The sequence below is a fragment of the Polyodon spathula genome, chromosome 11 (assembly GCF_017654505.1).
Source record: "Polyodon spathula isolate WHYD16114869_AA chromosome 11, ASM1765450v1, whole genome shotgun sequence".
NCBI lineage: Eukaryota > Metazoa > Chordata > Actinopteri > Acipenseriformes > Polyodontidae > Polyodon > Polyodon spathula.
Window position 1 is genome coordinate 31531738 of NC_054544.1, and position 16551 is coordinate 31548288.

Below are 16551 nucleotides of genomic sequence, written 5' to 3' on the forward strand. Positions count from 1 at the left end.
GACATGGGTGGTGGACTCATGACAAAAGTCCCATTTTTGGTGGTTGCTTTAGACCACCCACAGACTTAGACTGACCAAGTGAGATGAACTCAGACCTTTCACTGTATTGTGTTAGTGAAACAGAGTCTGGTTGAGGTTCTCTGTTTCATAGCGTGAAGTCTTTCTATCTGTGGCCTGTCAGTGAACATCATCCCAAAATAAATAGCAGATCAAGACTTTCAGTCCTGTCTCTGCACTTTATTTAAACCCAGGGGATCGAAGGTCATTCTCCTTAATAGGAAACCAATCCTCCACCCATTCCTGTCGCCATCAGCAAGGCGCTGTTAAACTTAGTCTGAAAACAGGAAAACTGAATGGAACAAAATATCCCAGCAGAAGAAGAGATTGTACAGAAGAAACTTGTGCAAAAGCAGATAAATGATTTGGTACAGTGCCCGAGAATCAATGGGGTTTGCACACCCCAAGCGCCCCTTGCATCCACATTGAAGCAGCCAGGCTAGACTGCATTCTTCACCGCAGTCCTGATTTATCAGTGTCATGACAGAACATCACAACATTCTGCTAAGATATTGGAGCCTGTTGGAAACTCTCTATTCACAATGTGTTGCAGGGTCCTGTTGCCAGTCAGCTCACAGAAAAATGCAGATGTTTTTGTTTTGTTTTTATTACTGCCAATGCTGTCAATAAAGAGAGTATATAAATTGCTATTGTATGATAATCATACTACCAAGATAAGGGTTAGCCATCCTGATCCATTCGTTTGAAGTAGTTTGTGATTTCAGACCATTCTGCATTAAGAAGTCTCTGGTGGAGGGCTTTATGGCTGCACAGCTTGATAAAACTATCAAGTTTTTGGCAGGTTACTGAGTAACACATTATGGTGTTTTGTTCAGTACTTCTCTGATTGCCCAGCCTGTGTTCCCTTAATGTGTTTTCGACCAGCTTTAACATGCTGTCAGCCCTGTCACTTTCACATGTGCTTAATTCTTCGCCCAGAAGTTGTTTTGTACATAGCTGGTTACTGCTTTTACCGACAGGAAATGCATGGCTGTGTGAAAAAAGTGCCTAAAGGATTGTATAGCCCTACTAAAATGTATATATTTTCAAACCACTAACTGCACACAGTGTCCCCTCATTATAAGGTAGTCATGGCTTCTTTTTGCCCTATAATGGCTTTCCTCTAGCACTTGCATTCTCTGAGTACAAATAGCCTCTTAACCGTGTTGAAATGAGGGAGCATTGTACTGCAGGAGTGGAGCTTTGCTTTCCTCTGTTTTTTGTGTCTCTTGTTCTAAAGTATATAAATATTCAAACAAAAAGTTCTGCAGTAACTGTTGAAATGGTAGAAATCACTGCCTGTACAGGATAAGCTAGCATTTTGACCAGCATTGGCTAGCTAATTCAATTGAAAAGTCGGAAACAGAAATGCAGAAGAACTGGAAACGTACGGCATGTATTCTCTTTACCCTCCCTTCCCTTCCCTTACCACCGAGAGGAAACCTGTGTCTCTTCCATTGTTTAGTTTACAAGGTCAGATGAAGAGTGTAGTGGAGGTCCTTTAGAAATCCTATATTCATCCGATAGGAAACATTGATAATATCACTGCTATAGTATTGACAGCAAATTCATATTGTGTGTGGCTTGCAGTGATATTGTATCCTGATTTATCGAACTAGTTCTTCGTTTACTGTACTGGCATTTAGTGTTCTGGGAAGGCATATTGAATTCCTGGAGCACCTTCCACTAAACTGGTACGATCCAGGGAAAACAGTGACTGGTGGCAACCCTAGATAATAATTGAGCAAACAGACAACAGGGCAAACCAATATGTAATGTTATTAAACATGTTCCTGTAATCAGCAGCAATCAGACATATACTGAAGTGTATTTAAACATAGAAAAAACACATTGTGCAGACTCAATCACAGGCTAGAGAAATTCTAAGCAGCTGGTAAGGCAGGGCTTCAATAAAAAGCACCCCCCTGCTGCTTTGCTGGGAAGCAGAATTAACACTGTCTACAGTTTAATGCGATTATGCAGGCGTATCATTTTCTCACAATTTACATAAGGCTGAATAATCAATGGTTTCTCTTAGACTTCTCAAAATAGCTTCCAAATAGTGCCATTCAAAAGTCCTTTCCTTTTTTTTTTAGGCAATTTTGTATGAAATGGCTAATGCAGGCCACGGGTAGTTTTCTGTGTGGCATGGACCACGAAATTAAACTAGGAAATGAGACTTTCTTTTATGAACATTCAGACATTAGTTCTTTATAAAAAAAAAGAAAAAGAAAACAAAGAAAACATTTCCACTCTGAAGGCTGCTTTTTTAAACCGAGTTTGACTTCAATATTATCCAAGTTTAGGGTGATGCCTGCACAGCAGATTTGAAACCGGAGGGTAAATGAAGAAATATCTCCATCTGAATGAGCACAATCTATTGTATGATTTAATAGCAAGCCAAAAGACACAGGCATTTTAATAAGAGCTGATAGCAATTCGTTATCTACTGTTCGAGTGGAATAAACAAATAAAGAAGCGATAACCCTGAAGTGGTTTGTGAGGTAATGTGTGTGATTGTTGATTGGAGAGGCTGCTGTTGTGAGTACCTGTGACAGGGCTGCGTTTGTGTTCCATGCAGAGCTCTGTGCCAAGCTGCTGGTCCTTGCTGATTGTTACCACTTGCGATGCCACCAAGAATCAATAAGCAGGCTGCATGTCTCTTCATCATTGAACAGGGACTGTGCTAATTGCCCCAGAGCAGACACTGTGGCGTCAATGTTTTTTTTTTTTTTTAATTGCCAATTATAATAAAAAATATAACAGAATTGAATGGAGTTTCTTTTAAGGTACTGGGAAACAATTGAAATAGAAGATGAATTAGAGTTGGTGTCATTCACTGGAAATGTCATGGCTAATGTCTGAGGATGCCTAAACTCATCATGGGGTTTGCGTGCACAAGCTTACTTATAAGGGATTATTTTGATCAGCAGACATCCTTGACTGAAGTCATTGTAAATGGTCTGCCAGGCATGTGTAACTAAAGGTTAAAAAGCAGACAGCTCTGTATTTCCTGGAGGATCACCTCTGTCGATTGCTTGACTTGCTGTCCAGTTGTCTGTTTGCTCAAGAACAGTTGGTGGTTTGTCTATTCTGCTTCTTCATGCAGTTTCTAGCATATAGCAGCAATCTAGAGAAGCTTGGTCCGGATATACTCTAGCACAAGCGATTATGTCAGAATCTGGGGCTATATGAAGCGTGAGTCCACCTGTGAGTATGGCAAACTTGCAGTTTTACAAGTGCACACAGAGGAGGTAGATCATGGTGATCTACTTTCTAGTGCAACTTTTAACTTTGAAATTACAGCTCTGTCTACAGCCTGTGTCTTCTGTGCAGCTTCATGTAAATCCCTTCTCCATGGGAACAGCTTCAAATCCCAAGGAAATGAATGATCTGCTTTCAAACTGAATTTAACTGGAAAGACATTTAAAGCATCAGGTAATTCATATTTTTAAACTGATAACCTGACTGCTTGTGTGATTAGCCACTATTGGTCTGAAACAGTAGCTGGTATTATTTTTCATGTATGGGAGTTGCATGCTGTACTGAGCATTACTGTTTATTTTTAGGTGCTGAAATTACTCCAGTCTTTGCACAAGAACTGTGGCACATGAAGGTGTGCCTTCAGGACCTGTAGAATGGGCTTTTCTGCAACATGAATGATCAACCTTCTGTTTAGACTCCCCAGATAAGCCTGACAGCCAAAAGTACCCCAAGTGCATCTGTGCTGCTGTCTTGCCTGTTTGCCATTTCCAGTAATTGACAAAACATCCACTGTGGCTTTTTCAATCAATTTCTACCTTCAAAGAATGATACTGAAAACTGAAAATAAATCTCAAAGAGAAAACTGCACATACCTATGTTACTGTAAACCTAGCGTAGATGACAGATAAAAGTAAACACATTTTGATTAAGTCACATACTAGCACACACTTTGACACCTCACTAGATGTAGCAGATTGAAAGAGTTTGGAATGTGGCTGGTGATTGCCTGCACTGGGGTAATAGACTCTCCTCTGTTTTTGAATACAGTTTACCTGGCCTTAGTTCAATGTTTCAAAAGGAAACCTGCGCCGTCATTAATGAAAATTTACAGTATGGAAGCATTGCCTTTTACAAAGATTGCTGGAAGTTACTGTGGTATTTTATCAGCATGTGAAGCCTTGTACTCAGCTGTGGCTAGCTGACCACTGGCACTGCTGTGGTTTATGTGACAGTGACACGACATTACGGGTGAACTTCAACCCTGCTCCCCATCCCCGGGGCACTTTACCAAAGAAAGGGCCCATGTTGTAAAATTGACAAATACATCATCATTTTACTGTCATCACCCATGCATTTACCAATGTAAAATCTATTTATTTAGATTTTGGTTGTGTTTATTCACTCATGTGAAATAACAAATGTTAATTTAATGAGCAGCCAAAGGATATAAAAAAAAAAAACTTTTGTTCAGACCCTTGCTGAATTTTAACTAAAACCAAGATAGTCTGGCACTTTAGCTGCGCTTTGAGGCTTTGTTTAACAGAATTGTTCAGTCACCTCATGACTGACGCATGTCTTACAGTACGTAAGACATGCGTCAGTCATGAGGTAACTGAACATTTAATAAACAATGTTGCTCTCTAACGCTACAATATAACCATGTGACCAGAGCCAACTTTTTTTTTTTGTACCTAATTGCTCCAAGGGCAACAGGTTGAAGGTCATTCCGTACAAAGGGATTCTTTGAAATAAGTTTGACCTCTGCTAAGTGGATGCCTCTTGTTAAAAGCTATAGAAAGACCAATGTCCATTAGTGAAGGGAAAAAAAATCAACAAACACAAAAGGACTCATTTCAGCAGGTCTTTCTTCTTCTGGAAAAAGCATTTTGGAGGGATTGTGTTTTTTTCCTGGTGGACTGAGTAATGCTCACAGGTTAAAAGACATAGTAGCATCTCTTGCAATGTTGTTTTTGTGGAAAGATCCTCATTCCCACATGCTAGCACATGTAAATGGACATCGACTATTCCAGCCTCATCCTAAAAGCCATCAACAAAACAGTAAAACACCATCGCCCATGCATATTGTGTCTGAAAACAATATTCACAGCCTGCTATTTTCTAGCGTTGACCTACTATGTTGAAGAACGTGACCCTTGTGTACCTGAAACTGGAAAAACAATAGTAAAGATCCTGCTATACCTCCATCTAACCATTACTATTAATGTTAGTAATTAACAATGTATTTGGTGATACATTAATTGTTGTATATTTGTTGATACGTATTAATGTATACATTAATATGTAATTAATGTATTAATTAGTATTTGTTTTTAGGCCCAAAAGAATGAAAGAGAATCAATCCGGCAGAAGCTGGCACTGGGCAGTTTCTTTGATGATGGCCCAGGGATTTATACCAGCTGCAGCAAGAGTGGGAAGCCCAGTCTGTCTTCACGGTAAGAGTGAGCCACCTGCAATCCTAATGGTCTGCTTTAAAACAGAGAGATCTATGCTGCGCAGAACAGGCTTCATTGATTTTTTTAGTTTAAGGTTAATGGTTATGTTTATACCAGCAAGTTCTTAATCTTCATAGTGCTGTTAATGGACCCATATTATAATAGTATCAACTTAAAATAGTTTTGCCTACATTAAATGTAGTAAAAGGAAAGCAAGATTGCGGTACAGAAATGTTGACTGTCATTCTGAGGGTGGCCAGTAGGTGGCAGTATAAACTAATGAGAGCAGCTTTTTATTCAGTTCATTCCAGATGAGACCTGCTTCATTGCAGGATCTAATAGTTTCTGTTCAACTAAGGATACAGCAAGAAAACATGTTAGCTCCCACCCAAAGCTTGTTTATGGAGTTTTCAAATAAAACTAATATAATACACTGCTCAATTGTCTAATAATAATGGCATAACCAAAACAAAGAAAACGAATGGAAATTAATTATATGATGCAAATGTTTTAGAATTATCTTCATAATCTAATTAAGTGATTCAACTGGAAATGTGCTTCTGGGCAATAGAACTTTAACAAAAATTTAAATCTGAAGTGTAATCCTTCTGAGGAAATCAATTCATGACTTATGCCTTGTGTTTAGTTTGCTTTGGATAATTCTTATTGTTATATTGTTAATGTTAACGTAGAGTGTACTTTTAAAAGGCATTCTCCCTGCAGAGAACGTCAGTGACATGAAAGGTGTTTATTTCTAAAGTAATGGACTATCATTTTTCATATTCTTGCCCTTATAAAAGTTTCCCATTGTAAAAGCATAGTAAAGTGTAAGAAAGCACAAAGAGGTATGCTAACGGATATTAAGAAAACATAGCAAACCAGAGTAAACTATGGTAAAGGCATAGTATAACCATGGGGAAAGCGCAAACATACTGTAGTCACCTTTTATAAGGGTCACACCAAAATAAAGTAATTTTCGGTGTATCATTAGATTTCATTTTAAGATTTTTTTTTTGTTGAGTATTGTTTTTTTTTTTGTTGTTGTTAAAGTTAGATTAAACAACTCAGATGGACTCGAGAGTCTGTACAGTAACCTTTATGGTTTTACAGTTCCACAAAATAGTTTCAGTTACTTGCTTTAGTGAAACATTTTGCTTCCAGTTGGAATGTAGAACCTGTAGAAGTCAGTTGCGTGGGTTTTGAACCATTAAAATGTAGGGTTTGCTGGAAATTGTGATGTTTTTTGGTGAGACTCCATTGAGTAATGGGACAGACAGAAACCAGCACAACGTAAGAAAATCCCAGAGACAGACATCACTAAAAATGAACCAGTGAAGCAACATTCTCCTGAGCATTCGGTACAAAGCTATTTTTTCATGTGTTTTGATGAATACTTATACAGCATATACCGACACGTATTTAAAAAATAAAGCCGTCAGCAACTAGCGATGCCTCCTGGGAAAAGGGGTAAAACTACTTGAGAGATAAGACTGAAAATAAAAGCCCATGTTTTTGAAAGGAAATTCCCTGTGTTTTATGAAATGTGTAACATTAGCCTACTTATTTAGGTTGTATTTTGTTTTGCTTTTTCTTACAGTATATTGTATAACATATGCCTAGATTTGCTTCTGTACTACAGCAGAGTGAGGCATCTACAATATTGCATCTTAAATGGTGTCATCTCTAGTTATTGTGCTTTAACAATTTGATTGTTTTACTGTATTTTTAATCCTGTTTCAAATCGAACAAGGAGAGTACTTGCAGTGGTTTTAGCTAACAGCTGCCCTCACAGCTACTAGTAGAATAGTCAAACCCTGGACAAAAAAAAAAAAAAAAAACTTTGGCTCTAAAGATGTATTGTATAGAGAACCTCAATTCGCTCTTTTTAATTGTAAATAGGTCCATTGACTGGGTACCTACAGGAGAGACCAATAATGTGTAGAAGATTAAACTTAAAATATTTACTTTGATCACAGCAAAACTTGAGTTCCCTGTGAGATCAATACCCGTGACAAGGACGAGAAAGAAATAAGCAAAATAAGCAAATTCAGCAATGGAAGGCAATTGTTCTGACCCTTGGTGTTTAGTCTATGTTGACAGCCCAGCAAGGGGCGAAATGGTGATTTACATGAGCAGATTCTCAGGCAGTGTGGTCCAGTGGTTAAAGTCCAGGGTTTGTAATCAGAAGGCCACCAGTGCAGATCCCACCTCTGCCACTGACTGATTCACTGTGTGACCCTGAGCAAGTCACTTCCCCTCCTTGTGCTCCATCCTGCAGATGAGATGTTAAATCAATGCGGCAGTCCACTCTGAAAGGTGCTATATAAAAATAAAGATATTATTATTCTTTGATCCCACAAGAGGGGGACATATATTATATAAATAATATATGATAGATTATAACCTTGTGTATTGTCACAGAGTGAAACAATCATTATCCTAGCTACCCGCAAACTAGCAGAATAGTCAAACCATGCACGCTGCCTTTTATAGTGTGAATTCTCTGGTCTTTTGTTAGGTAGATCGGGGCATTAAACAGCTACTGCACTATATTATCTAGCAGGTAACTTCCACTGTATCAGGCATTGGTGCTTATCTATATGACAAGTGAAATATCCTTGTATATTTAGTGTGCCCTGTAATTATTGCTTCAGTAGGTCACTCTGAGAAATCACAATTAATGTTTTTTTTTTTTTCAGGTGTAGAACTCTTTAGGTGGTCATGTCATTACTAGCTGGTTCGAGTATATTGGGGTTTTTAAAAAAGGGTTTAACAGCTAATAGATTTCTAAGACATCATTTATATGTTCGATTTGTTTTTACAGTCTTCAAAGTGGGATGAACCTGCAGATCTGCTTTGTGAATGACAGTGGCAGTGACAAAGACAGCGACGCCGATGACAGCAAGACTGAAACCAGCCTGGATACCCCACTCTCCCCAGTGGTAGCTTTTCAAACTTGTATTAATGTGAATACAGCAATGTTTTACAATACAGAATACTAGACTGCAATCAGTTGACCCAGTTTCAAGCTTTTCGTGATTTTATATCTAGTTTACACCATAACTGCTTTTCTAAAGAGCTGAAACCAGCCCTATTTGGACAGGATAAAAACTCACCACATAAGCAGCCATCGTGTCCTCTGCGTCACAGACAGTCCCTGAGAGATTGAATCCTGTGGGCACGGAGCATGTTGGTTTCTACTTGAGAGATTTCACACCACTCATTCACTCACAGAAAGAGGGCTTGTGGGCATCACAGAGGAAGTCTGTTAAAATTTCAAAGTTGCCTAGTTATTCAGATCAAAACAGGAAATGTTTTGTCAGCTTGCTGTCCCAGATCACCCCTGGTCAGTTCTGCAACACTGCTGACCCATCAAAGATTGAACTGAGTGGAAAAGTCACTGCAGGGTTTTATATATATGTTCAAGTCCACACCTGTGCTGACAGCAAAAATAATCAAATAAGTAAATTCATGCATTCATTCTGGGGAGGATTTTATTCTGATTTCAATTACAAGGCGATACCTCTCTGGTTTTCCATGAAGTAATCCACCAACTGCAATGAACTGTGTAACAGATGACTGTCAAATAACCACAAAACATCCAGACAGGGTGATATCTTGCCTCATTAAATTTATATCTCTTAATATAGGGTACATTGAGTAATTGCATTCAGATATTATCTGCCATGTCTGACACTGTTTGACTCATATCTGATATGGAAGAACCACTGCAGTCAAATTTAATTAACTGAATTATAGTGTTATTTTAGCACAATTAAAGCTATATTAAGAGAATAGTTAGTGTCTGCTGATAGAAATAACAATGACAGTAACTTACAAGGTATATTAAAGTGAGTTTGTACATCAGAGTTTGCAACACGGTTCATGAATATATGCACAAGACTGGTCCCACTTTATACAGCATGCCATCCTTTTTCCAGAGCAAGCAGAGCTTGTCCTACTCTGACCGTGACACTACTGAAGAGGACTCAGAGTCCTTGGAGGACATGGACTTCCACACCCGGCAGAAGAAGTTACAGGCTGAGGCTAAGATGGCGCTTGCCATGGCCAAGCCCATGGCTAAAATGCAGGTGGAGGTAGAGAAGCAGAACAGAAAGAAGTCGCCAGTAGCAGACCTTGTGAGTACCGTCGTTTTATAATAACACCAGGGAGGATAATCACTGCTTTAAAATCCATGTTCTTCCTTTAAATCCATTCCCCTCCTCTTTTATTGTGCTGAGAATCCTTTAGTCCCTCTGTTTTTTTTTTCTTCATGTTTGTTTATTAGGAATATGCTAATCTTTTTCAAAACATAGACAACCTGCTGCATTCTGGTAACTTTTGCTGTAGATCACCTGGTCCAATTGCAGCTCAACCATTGGTGGGGTTTTTCCTAAATTGAAACAAATGACCAAATCCCTTTAACAGGTTGAAAAGGGAACCAATGATAATATTTGCACTCATTTAAATATTTTCGTTAACATATATCAAAATAAATCAAACACCTGCTCTCCCGATAAGTGTAGTCATAGGTGCGTCGATGCTTTGACGAAGGTCTGACGACGGAAACGTAAACTGTTTTCTGTTGTATTTATTTTAAACAATAAAGTGAGATTTTGGTAAATGCAGTGTGTGGGATTTTTCTATTACTTCTGGTTAACATATATCACAAATCTTTCTCTTACTCATTTACACCAGAGACAACTTAAATTAACCATTCCATTTTGTTTTTCTCATTTGCAAAGTCTGTATTTTATACAGTAAAACTGCAAACTGTTGGATGCTGCTGTCCCTTTTAAGTATTTTATTTAACAAAATCATGACCATATTTAGATAAATCTAACATAAATAAACACTGAGGTGTACTGTTTGAACAGTGAGCACAATTACCTTCATAATGGCCTGACACTGTCCAGAAGACAATGAAAACTGCTCTGCATTCAATCATTTAAATACAACAAAATATAGTAACAGGCATTATTTACTCAGGAGATAAAACTGTCAGTGCCCCATTGTGTGTGATAAATGATCAATCTAATTGTTGAAGTGCTTGTTTGGGTGTGGAAAGAGCACTGCAATCATAGTCTTCCTAAAATACCAATTCAATATAATGAGCCCAGTGTGCTTAACCATTCTGGTGCGATCTTCCAGCAAGGTGGAACTCAGACACTGCAGGTCAAAGGCTGTTATTTCAGTGCCGATCATAATGGCAGATCATTCAATTCAGCTGAAGTGTTTATCACTCACATCCTCATACTTGATCAACATATATTACATGAACTGCTTCAGGCTGTTTGAATTTTTACAATTTGGCGCTATGTTTTAACAGTGTACAGCAATGTATGTTTAAATACGGGCTTGTATCAAACCCACGGGTGTTTTGAGTCTGGTTTGTTTTTGAACCTCATTTTTAATAAGCCCCTCTCCTCGCTGCTCAGGAATGCTCTTCGTTCGCTCTCCATTTTCATATCTTTTTTGACCTGGTACCATCTTTACTGATTCAACAAAGAAGGATCTATAATTTATGTGCTGCAATGTCATTGGTGACTTACTTTAGATCTAGTTGTGCCCACCTGTCAGAAATAATGAAATTCATGAGAGCACTTTAAAGAGGCTGACCTTTTTTACAATTCAGAAGGATATCATTCTGTGATCATGGTGCTGTAGCATAGCAGACAGGCAGGGTTACAGGGCAAGCACACCTGATGAAAACAGCATGCCTTTATTGGTTACATGATAGCTCTTGTATTAAAAAAATAAAACATTAATCCTTCACTTGTTTTGTCTTTGGAGAAGGGCATTGTGATGTTATTTGATATATTACCCTGAACATTTACATGCAGTTACTTTTTTTTTTAACGACCTGTTACGCCATTGTAACAAGCCTTGCAGGCCTCAACAGTTCAAATAGGACTAAGCAAGGAATTACTTAAAAAAGGGTAAGACACTATATGGAATTCAACAGATTGTTCGTTACTAGAAGTGCAATTCAGTTGAGTATGTTTACCGTTCATTATAAGTTTACTGCCACCTCCCTCTCCCCAGACACATTTCCTTTGCTTGTAAGTGAATGCTTCAGTGCATAACCACACTTCTGAAACTGGATTAACTTGGACCAAGACATTTGGTTCCCCTTTTTTTTTTTTTTATCTGGTCCGGACCAGGCATATCAATTAAGCACAGTGATATCCAAACCAGAAAGAATGTAACCACAGCGGGTTCCAAACCAAACTGCTTCAAATAGGGGGTAATCAAACCGTATCACAAAAATTCTACTGAGCACAACCATTCCACCTCTGCAAGAGTAGCTAGCTGAACTGGGAAGATACTAAACATGACAACATGATGACATGTATTCATGCAAGCCATACATTCACTCTACAGAACCAGCAGCCTCACTCACGCCAGAAACAGGAACTCCTTAAAAAAAAAAAAACAAAGAGTGAGATACAAAGATGTAAGCAAACCGTGGCACGGTAGAAAATAAGTGAAACCCAGCATGTCACTGAAAGACAGAATAATTTAAGCAGATTAGACAGTCACTTGCATCAAAACAAACAGGAGCAGAGGACAGAGGTAAGGGAGAATATGTGAGGGGGGTTCCAGTTTACTACCGAAGAAACACCCTGAAAATAAAAGATTACAGAAAAAAATTGACTTCAGGATCACGTGGTTCAGGGAAGAGTGGGTGGAATATCCACTGGTACGTGCGTGTTTGAGAAAGAAAAAATGTATCTTTGTAAATTATGGACAAATAGAAAAGATTTATTTGAAATAAATTGCTCCATCCACGTTTATGATTGTTTATTTATTTATTTTTTAAGACAATGATCCTTGATAACTGATATATTTTAGTATTGCAAGTCTGCCATCTGCTGCCAAGTTAGCAGAATGCTATTATTTGCAGTTGCATACAGTTCAGCAAACCAGAGATACATCACTGTGTGTTTGCGTGAGCTGATCTGAGTTATAAAGGAGTTGATGATGTCAGCCTTCCTTGCCTGTTGGGTATAACCAACAGTGATTACTATACAGACACAGATTGAAAATGGACATGAGGTTACTTTTATTTAGTGACCTGACAGTGCTGCCCCTCCTTCATGAAGAATATAAATCCACAGTGCTTTTTTAGAAGTGATTGTGCTGCAGTAACTTAAACACCACCACTTCACTACTGAAGCAGCAGTTTCATCAGGAATCAATTGGAAATGTGCTCCTAAACCAGTAACGTTTATAATTTCTGTAGAAGGGCAATTGTGTTTCTGGAACTTAGAGCTCTTAAACACTGCCTTAAATTCCAGTGTGTTGTACTGCTCACTTGATAAATGGCTTTAACTGTTCAAAGTAGCATTTAAATTGCTTTGAAATGAAGGAGAGAAGTGCTTTGTGATTAACAAGGTTGTTCTCCCTCTCCTAGCTGCCTCACATGCCTCATATAAGTGAATGCTTAATGAAGAGAAGCTTGAAGCCCATAGACCTGAGGGACATGACGATTGGTCAGCTGCAAGTTATAGTTAACGACCTCCACTCCCAGATTGAAAGTAAGTGGGTTATTTTACAAACTATTCCGGGGGGTAGGTGGGGGTGCTAGGAGACACGGGTTTAAGTTCTTTGGTGGTCTTTTTTGGACAGTAGTCACACACAATGTTTTGGCATCTTTATGTACAAGGAGAGAAGGCAGGGATTGGGTGGGTGTGGATGTATGTAGAGGGCAACATTAACAGGCTTTATCCAAGCAGGAAACAAGGCAGAGTCAAATCAATGAACACGTCTGCAGAAAGCCATGGGCCAAAATGTGCAAATCATAAAAAGCATATTGGAAAGTGTTATAAAATATGTACTCAATGTAAAGACATGGTGGCAGTAAATCTTGCAGCTCTGTGTGCAATCTAAAAAGCAAGGTACTTACCAGAGAAGACAAAAGACCTGATAGAATCAGTTACAAATCAAGCTAGCTCTCCTGACATCTCCATCTGGTGAAAAGAAGGAAAATGAATGCGAAAGTAAACTGTGAGGCAGAATATTGTATTTCTGGATGACATGCTTTCTGAAGACATGGGATTGACAAGGAGAACGATGAATTCCGAGGCACAGCTGATAGAATGTCAGCCACCAGACACTGCAGCCTGAACAGTGGCAATCACAATGATAGGGGTCACCGATTCCATTCTGGGGCTAATAATGTTAGTGCAATTGAGTGATGTAACTCAATACATTATAATAGAATTGGCTAAGATTTTCAAAGATACCTGACGGCTACCTGTTCTCACGGTATAATACAGACGAATGCAGTTTACCCTTGTAAGGTTAGCATGCCTTAAAGTGTACGACAGCTACATAGTCATACTGTTTATAACAAAATCTGGTTTGTGCAAAACACACAAATGAAATTATCAAGTAAATAATAACTTAATACTATTTGCATGGTTATGAAACAGATCAACTCAAACAATCTGTTGTGCATTATTTGAATTATTAGACGGTAACTGGAACATGAAGACGGTAAGGTTGAGAGAATAGCACATTATTTGTAAGCTCAGCTTAAAGCATTTTATATACTGTTAAATGTACAGTATCCCCATATCTCAAACATATGCTATTAATATGTTTAATCTGGCATTAAACTTTAAATTCTCCTGTAGCTCTTGGCTCTCTTTTATTTAGTGTTAAGGTGTTTTAAGGTGTTATTTTTTATTTTTTTATATATCAAGGTTCAGGAGAGCTGTTCACATCTGTTGAGGATTTAATCTTTTTATCTCTGCTTAGCAGTCAGATTGAAAAGCTTATGTATTCGCCACTGGAGATTCAGAGTGTGGGGGTCTGGGAACAAACCACATGACTGGGGGATTAGAACAGAGGAGACAGAGCCATGCAGTTCAAATCCAGCATGTGATCCTTGCACTCATCTTTCTCAGAAATACATTATTATCCTTCATCATCTGGACTTTTGTACTTCATAGTGTTTCATAGACAAACCACATGAAACCTTCCCAAATATACCGGACTGTCCTTTGGCTTGTCCTGTGGTCAAATCCTGGCTCAGGATCCTGACTCACTGTGTGTGTGACCCTGAGCAAGTCACTTAACCTCCTTGTGCTCTGTCCTTCGGATGAGACCTAAAAACGAGGTCCTATTGTAAGTGACTCTGCAGCTGCAGTTGTTGATGCACAGTTTACCCCTTAGTCTCTGTAAGTAGCTCATGAACACTGAATTCACATGTTCCTGTCCGGCACAGCTGTCAACTGCTAAACCTGAAGTGAAAAAGACTAAAATACGTTTTGTTCTGTTTGTACAGGTTTGAATGAAGAGTTGGTACAGATGCTGCTTATCAGGGATGAGTTGCACATGGAGCAAGATGCCATGCTGGTGGACATTGAAGATCTGACTAGGTAGGAACTGTGTCACAGCTCATGGACTAGAACGTGACAGTACAATGCAGTGCTGTGCCACGCAATGACAGTAAGCCACTCTCTTCAATGATCTTTGCTGCTTGAAGTAAAACAGACTGTAATATTTTCATATCGACGGCACAATCCATCAAAATGTCAGGTTTCTAAACTTGAAACAATTGTTTAATAATGTACAGAATAGCTATTGTCTTCATTTTATAGGCTCATCTGTAAATAGGGAAAATGTGTTTTATCGGTTGCGGGGGAATGCACTCCTGGCAGGTCAATGAACATCAACCCACCTTTTGTCTTTCTAGGCATGCTGAAAGTCAACAGAAGTACATGACAGAGAAACCCCCATCCAAATGAAAAAGAGACGCCACCACCTGTTTCTGGGAATGAAGAACAAGGCTAGATTTTAATTTGCTTATGTGGTTATAAAAATACTGATGCTTAAGATGGTGCACTTCAAGAGAAAAAAAAAAGTCAGTGTTATCATCAAAACTGTCTGAAGCTTTCTGACACGCCACTAATTGGCCAGAAGTATGAAAAACTTTTTATGTAAACGGTGATAATATTATAACTATTTTATATATATATATATATATATATATATATATATATATATATATATATATATATATATATATATATATATATATATATAAAATACACATGTATATTGGTGGAGAATATACAATATTAGTAACATATACAAGAGAAAAAAGCAAACAAGGTTATTTAAAAACTAACTTCTGAATTTTAGGAATTTTAAGTTGAACAGTAATCTACAGTTGGCCTCTTTTTATTTTGCACAAACGGTAGTTTTAAAACAAATAAACCTTTTATTTGAAGGTGCTAAAACGAGTCGAAGAATACATGCCTGCCTTGTAGTAAAATTGTAGCTTTGGTAATGAGTTCACTTTAATCAGTTTTCAACATTTTGTAAATGTTGATTTTCTGACACAAGTCATTTTAAATAAGTGTGTTAATATCATTTCATCCAATTGTATTCAGAAACTTATTTGGGGAAATTGTATGTACAGATATGTAAAATAAAAAAAAAATTAAACTTTGTTTCATATTCAGTGGCTTGGTTTTAGTTCATTTGACTTATTTTTTCATATTTTCGTGTTTTGTTTTGCCTTCAGAAAGACCTGGATGAACATGTCCAGATATAAGTCAAGTACCCAGGCATGTTGCCTGATTTCTGAACATTTGCCTCTTTACACATCATTGCATGTTGGTTTTTTTTTCCCCTGTGGTGCAGTTTGTGTTAATCAGAGCAAACGGAAGGTTACAATAATATATACAGCAGAGGTACTTCACATTTGTTTCCAAAATATCTTTTATATTAAACTAATTCCTGTGAGCAAATCCCAAGAAGCTCATAATCCTATCATTTATAGAAAGAGTAATACGGTTACATTTATAAAACTCTGCCCAAGCCTGGTAATTATTTAAACAGTATTTTGTGGAGGATTTATAATACAAGATATTTAAAATCCATATATTCTCTGACACTGTTTTTCAAAGCCTTTTCTGCATATTATTTTAGTTTGACCTCTATATTAATTTATTGCTTTAATTTATGACTCTGGGTTTTCCATGTTCAACAAGTGCATTGGCATATTCATACCATCCCTGTCCAATTGTCTGCATGATTC

The 16551-nt window shown here is 37.9% G+C and overlaps 1 protein-coding gene across 6 annotated transcripts in view; it reads left to right on the top strand.

Annotated features, from left to right (window-relative positions):
- LOC121323075 (schwannomin-interacting protein 1-like) overlaps nucleotides 1–15399 on the top strand; it is a 163218-nt gene extending 147819 nt beyond the window's left edge. For all 6 annotated transcript variants that reach the window (XM_041263808.1, XM_041263809.1, XM_041263810.1 and 3 more), the window contains 6 exons: nucleotides 5377–5495; nucleotides 8320–8437; nucleotides 9437–9634; nucleotides 12913–13036; nucleotides 14791–14884; nucleotides 15202–15399. In XM_041263808.1, the coding sequence (XP_041119742.1) occupies nucleotides 5377–5495; nucleotides 8320–8437; nucleotides 9437–9634; nucleotides 12913–13036; nucleotides 14791–14884; nucleotides 15202–15253 (705 nt within the window). In that variant the 3' untranslated portion in view covers nucleotides 15254–15399. The remainder of the gene's footprint in view (nucleotides 1–5376; nucleotides 5496–8319; nucleotides 8438–9436; nucleotides 9635–12912; nucleotides 13037–14790; nucleotides 14885–15201) is intronic.
- The last annotated feature ends 1152 nt before the right edge of the window (nucleotides 15400–16551 follow it).